This window comes from Genypterus blacodes, unplaced genomic scaffold, assembly GCF_046128005.1.
Source record: "Genypterus blacodes isolate CSIRO-AG114 ecotype Tasmania unplaced genomic scaffold, CSIRO-AGI_Gbla_v1 ptg000073l_1, whole genome shotgun sequence".
In the NCBI taxonomy this organism is placed as follows: domain Eukaryota; kingdom Metazoa; phylum Chordata; class Actinopteri; order Ophidiiformes; family Ophidiidae; genus Genypterus; species Genypterus blacodes.
In genome coordinates, this window is record NW_027466883.1 from 3,114,358 (window position 1) to 3,120,491 (window position 6,134).

At 37.0% G+C, this 6,134-nt stretch overlaps 1 gene segment (V, D, J or C); it reads right to left on the reverse strand.

The window, feature by feature from the left end:
* Positions 1-1,508: 1,508 nt before the first annotated feature.
* On the reverse strand, positions 1,509-2,874 carry LOC143006111 (Ig lambda-2 chain C region-like; the record flags this gene model as incomplete). The annotated part of the segment is given in 2 exon segments: positions 1,509-2,106; positions 2,775-2,874. Coding segments are annotated over 2 exon segments (423 nt in total), but the record flags the coding sequence as incomplete, so codon positions are not given.
* Positions 2,875-6,134: the final 3,260 nt, after the last annotated feature.

Sequence of the window (6,134 nt, forward strand, 5' to 3'; positions counted from 1 at the left end):
GAGCAAATTCCTTTTGAGTGTAAACTTAATTGGCAAATAAAGAAATTCTGGTTCTGGTTCTGATTCTGATTCTGATTCTGAATCTGATGTTTGCCAGCCTTAGTTACTCACATTACTCTGCAGCTTTTGGTGGAGCAGAGACACTGAGGGCCTGATCTTGGGGACAGATGGAGGATTTAATGGGGGCAGAGATTTGGTCTTTCCAAAGTATCTTCAACTCTCACAAAACAAATATGATATGTTAAAATAGATGTAAAGTTTTTCTTTTTATGATGTATTTCTATGTTTAATATGTTATCATACCATAGTTAGGACTGTGATCATTTAATCCAGGACCACAGCTAAAGGATCATAATGTGTGTGTCAGGATTTAGTGCAAACTATTTCTAAATGGGAACCTGACTCCGCAAATTTGAGGGGTTGAATTGGGATCATTTCAATGGAATTTCCAGAGCCTTTGTGTGCATGGAAAGAAGGCTTTTGATTTGGCATTGATGACTTGCATAGACTAAGACTCAATGACTCATTCAGACAGGTCGTACCTGAGGTCATGATAATTCCATTGTAAAGTTTTATAAATAGAACCAGGATGGTTGTGTTTTTCTGTTTGTGTCATTTTTATTTCATGTTGTCTTAGATATTGTCTAGTGTAAACCTGTTTCAACGTTCAGCTAATATATCCACTGAGGAAAAGTGAGTTAAGGTCTCTGACAGTTTGTAATGACAGAGAATCATGATCATATTTAAAACAAATTCTCTCTGGATCAGTGTTCTCTCCACCTCAGCTCTCTTCTCTTCTCTGTTTCACACAGTGCATTGGAAATTCCAGAAGTTTAGTGGAAGAGTCTGTGATGAGGATCTGTGGTTCACTGAACACATCACTGTGGATCCACACAAGTGCCACCAAGCAGAAGTTTCCTTTCAACGTTCACATTTTGATGTCGCCCCTGATTAAAACTGAATATTTCTGAAGTATAGATGAAGCCTTAACTGGTGCTAGAATATAGCAAAAGGGCTAGAAACTTCTTCAGTTAATTTATTTGTTTGAGCAGTAAACAAATCTATTGCAACAACCACATTGATTAATTTTCGACTCAGGGGTGAATTATTTTTAAAGGAGAGATCATGGTAATATAACTTGTACCATTAAACAAACTCAACCTGACTGTGATACTGAGGGAAGAGTGATCATAAAGATCAGGTGTGATGTTGGTATGATCTACTTATATGTACACTCATAGCCACAGTGTACACACTCCATACTCCACTCTCCATAGACACATTCAGCTGTATAATTGTTAATTGTATTCATCTTGTCTGTACAAAACATTGTATGTTTTGTTTTTAGATGTACTCTTTTTCTTGCTCTTGATATGGTGATTGCACCAACTACCAATGTAGATTCCTTGTGGGGGCGAAAACCTACTAGGCATTAAAACTCTTCAGAATTGGATTCTGATGGAAATGGAGTTTGTTGTGGTGAAAACATCACAAAAATATACAGGAACTCATGAGAATTGATCATTTTATTTCAAATATCAGCAATTATTTAGAGTTACATTTCCAATGAAGAGGAAATCTATATCAGATTAGCAATAATGAGAAGAGAATATGATGAATATAAAGCTCAGTATGAAGAAAAGCAGCTATGGAAAGCAACAAACATCAACAGTGTTCCTTTTGGGAACTTGCTCAAACAGCTGAACAGAGGATATCTGCAGCCTCCTGCAGCTCTCTAACACACAAGAAACAGCATTTGTAAACAGAAAGTGTTGATCCAAATCTACTGTGAGCAGTGGTCAGGGTCCAGGGTTTGAGTGACAGGGCTCTGACCAGTCAGACTGGCTTCACAGCTCACTGAGCCCGCCTTTCTCCACTGGTCTGCACCAAGGCTCAGGGTGCTGCTCCAGCTGTAGGAGCCGTCCCTCCCCAGGACCTCCAGGCTGTCTGACACCCCCTCGGAGCTGCTGGTGCCCCCGACCTTCCAGCCCAGCCTCCAGGTTGGTGGGAAGCCCCCGCTGCCCACACACACCAGGGTGGCACTGCCCTGCTGCAGCTCCTCTGTAGAGGGGGGGAGGAGGGTCAGGGTGGGCTGCAACACACCCACTGAGGAGAGGAGAGGAGAGGAAATAAATACTAATACTACAAATAAATTATTGACGGTATTTAAAAAAAAATCTTTGTTTCTGCGCAATAATTTACTAACTTAAATTTATTATATCTTTGGCGCAAAACACTTGAGTGTCTGCTTGAGCGTGTGTGTGTTTAAATACAGTGGAAACTTAAGTCGTCTGTCTCTTTCACTTCCTGTTCAGTTCATGTTAAACTAATGAACCATGAACACAAAGTCCAAGTTAAACTTAATTTACTTATAAAGTCACAAATGTGTTTGACAGGAATTAACTCAACATTTGAATCTATATGAATTAACACAATTCAACACAATTCAATCATTACATTTTGAAAATGAACATTTTTAGTGTATTAAAAAAGGACATGTAAAATAGATATGAAACTAAAACTTCCTTTAAATAGTTTCATAAATTCATGTTTCCATATCAAATGTCTCACTTTAATATCATCTGAGAGAACGTTAAACGTAACCTCACATTTCTTCTCCACCTTCATGATCAGTACTTCATGGTGAAAACCAAAACTTGGTAAAAATGTTTCATTGGTAAAACATTTATTTTTACTTCATCACACTCTGAACTAAGCTTGGTATAAAAATGATAAACTCTATGTTGTATAAAGTATAAATCTCTGGTACTTACAGTCAACGATGAGTTTGGTTCCTCCACCAAAAGTCAACCACAGTGATACAAACTCATTAAGTGGCCGTACAAAAACCTCCTGCACTTTGAACAAGCAGCTTTACTATGAAACATGACTGATCTTTAGAAGAAGACTGAAATACTTTCAAGATTACTGATGTTACCTTTTCTGATCAGTATATATTGATTTTTTTAATAATTAAAATACTTTTTTGGGGCTTTTTACTTTAGTTTTCTTTCAGTGAGAAACAAACAGTTACAGCTCCCCTATTATCAATTCACATTTCAATTACAACTATACATCATTTTAGATAATATGAACATAATTATTGTTATTAATTAGGAAACAAATTAAGAAATAATCAGCCATAAAACAAAAATGTTAAAACCCTGTAAAGAAAATAAAGCAGAGAAACAGATGAATCCTACAAACCACAGTGTTCACCATTTTAATCCAAGAGTTGTAAATCTTCACCTGCATGTCTCATGTAAATATATTTTCCATCCCAATAAGGTGAGAAAGTGTCAATCCAAGCTGTTTTCCCTCCTGGGTTTGTGTCCCACGTTGCCTTCAGTGTGTGGAGAGCAGAGAAATCATTTCCATAGAGAGGAGGCTTTGCATCATCAGCTGATCCTCCAGTGAACTGAGAAGCTTTATAGTGGTGTGAGTTCAACACTGCAGGACTCAGATCTGTGAGTGAACACAGCAGAAAGCACAAACACCATGACTCTCATCACCATCCTCATCTGGACGCTGGCCTGCTGCTGTTTTACAGGTTCATTCACTCAGCAACATTTCAAACACAGTGTGCTGCCTTTTTTCACATTGATTTCTGATCATCCATCAATGATTTGTTTTTCATCCACAGGATGCAGCGGTCAGGTGACTGTGACTCAGCCTCCAGTAGTGACAGTTACTCCAGGATCCACTGTCACTCTGAGCTGTAACACAAACCAAGCTGTTAACAACAATAACTATATGCACTGGTACCAACAGAAATCTGGTCAGACTCCAAAGCTCCTAATAAGACTTGCGAGCACACGACACTCAGACACTCCTGCTCGGTTTAGTGGCAGTGGAAGCAGCACTGACTTCACTTTGACCATCAGTGGAGTTCAGGCTGAAGATGCAGCAGTTTACTACTGTCAGAGTTACCACTACCTAAACAGTGCACCTCTGTTCACACAGTGATTTCTGGTGGTACAAAAACCTCCCTCAGTCAGACTGCAGAGACTCTGAGCTGTTACAGCAGGAAGCCACTGCAGCTGCTGAAGGAGAAGAAACTCTGACACAGACCACTGAACACAGAGCTGAACACAAACCTCACCAAGCACAACATGTTACACTCAATATACTGCAGGAATGGATGTGATATATATTTCCCTCCAGGTTACATTATACTGAACACAGAGCTGCTGTTTCACTTCATGCGCTGCTACTGAGTATGTTTGTGTTCTGCAGCATTACTTATTTGTAATATATGAAAGTTTTTGATTTGAATTTAAACACTTTAGAGGACGACTATAACTCTTAACCTTTCAGAGTGAGATTTGACAAATTAAGTTAGAGATTTTTAATATTTTATACATCCTAAATTTGCTTTCGTAAAGTTAGCAACATGAATACTTTTGTCCACTATGGGATCTTTGCTCACAATAAGCTCTTTAATTAGTTAAATCATTGAGAATTGTTCAAATATTTTTCAATGTTTAAGAGAAGAAGATTTTCCCCATTGTATTGCTTCTGTTTAATAACAGGTTTGGAAATCATTGTATATTTCCAAGTAAACTGTTCATAGCACAACGATAATATTTCCACATCCATCATAAATTGTCTTTAATGTTTGTCACTTATCACACGAGAAGTGGAACTCATCTAATCTAATCTAATCTAATCTAATCCAATCTAATCTAATGTATTTATTTAACTTATCACTGTAACTCGTCGTGTGGTCACTCTGATGGGGTTAAACATGGACACTGAGCATAGTAATACGTTGGTACCTGAGTTTCCAAAAAATATCATCTCGTAGTACTTTAACTATAATTTTAACATGTAAAAACAAGGGGCCATAGTAAAGGGACCGTCCAATCAGTGAAGGTAGCCAAAGATCAGCTGATTCCATTTTACCTTTAAAGTCAAGCTGGCCCAGTGTCCTCTGCACTTAGAGGTCCAAGTCTGATGTTCTTCTCTTGAAGACTGCTCCATCTTAGTGAGATGTATGCACCTTGTTTCTCAGATGGTTACGATTTAGCGAGACACCAGGGCTACAGAGAGTTTCATTGTATAGAGCCTTTTTCCCTTTTCAACCTTTACAGCTAAGGGTGGAAAATCTCCTGTACTTGGCATCAGGTTGGTTAGAGAGACTGAGGGCCTGACCATGGGGCCAGCTGGAGAGGAGAGCAGAGACACACAAAGAGCAGATTCACTTCCAGTGGAGGACACACAGATGCACATAAGACACACACAATCAGTAACAGACTTCAACACTACAGTCACTACAGGCTGCATGAATCACACAGGAAGGAGAGGGTTAAAATATGATAAATATAATACCTAATTTTTAATGATCCTGTCTGAAAGATATCAAATCCAAACTGATGACGATAATTCAGTTAAATTGAGAGGATGAGTTCTACATCACCACAAACTAATATATAAATACATTAAATGTGAATGATGTGTTTAGGAACATTACAATTTAGAATTTTACTTTGCTGACATTTTCAATCTGCATTGTAAAGTTACAGTTTGATTACTTCAAGGGACAAATATAGTTTGTTTGTGATAAAATGTTAGCAAATAATTCCTAATATTCATATTAAAGATGATTTAGTAATTTCAGAAACACACTGATGTAGTCACCTTGCTTAAGATGTGAAAATTATTCTGCAAATGTTTCTAAATGTTTTTGCAAAGTAAATTACATAACATCATAAAATATTTATCATTTATTTATTTATCATATTGAAAGAAACACACTACTCCTTCAATTTATTCATAAATCTTAAAAATCTCTCTCTCTCTCTCTCTCTCTCTCTCTCTCTCTCCTATTCCCCCTCTTTCTGTATAAAAAATGATCTCGAAATTATCCTATAATTGTATGTGCAATGTCATGTAAAATGTTTGCTTCAATTAAAACAAATAGCAAAAAAAAGAAAAAAATGTAAACATCAATATACTGACTTTTTAACATGTCAAATAAATATAGTTACTTTTAGAACTGCAATACTGTTGCGTAATATTGAAATGAACTCATTCAAATGGTCACTGTAAGTTGAATACTTTTTCTGAGGTTGTTTTTTAATTTCTCTTTATATTTAGATCTAAAACAAAACCATTTTTACTTCTATTAAAGT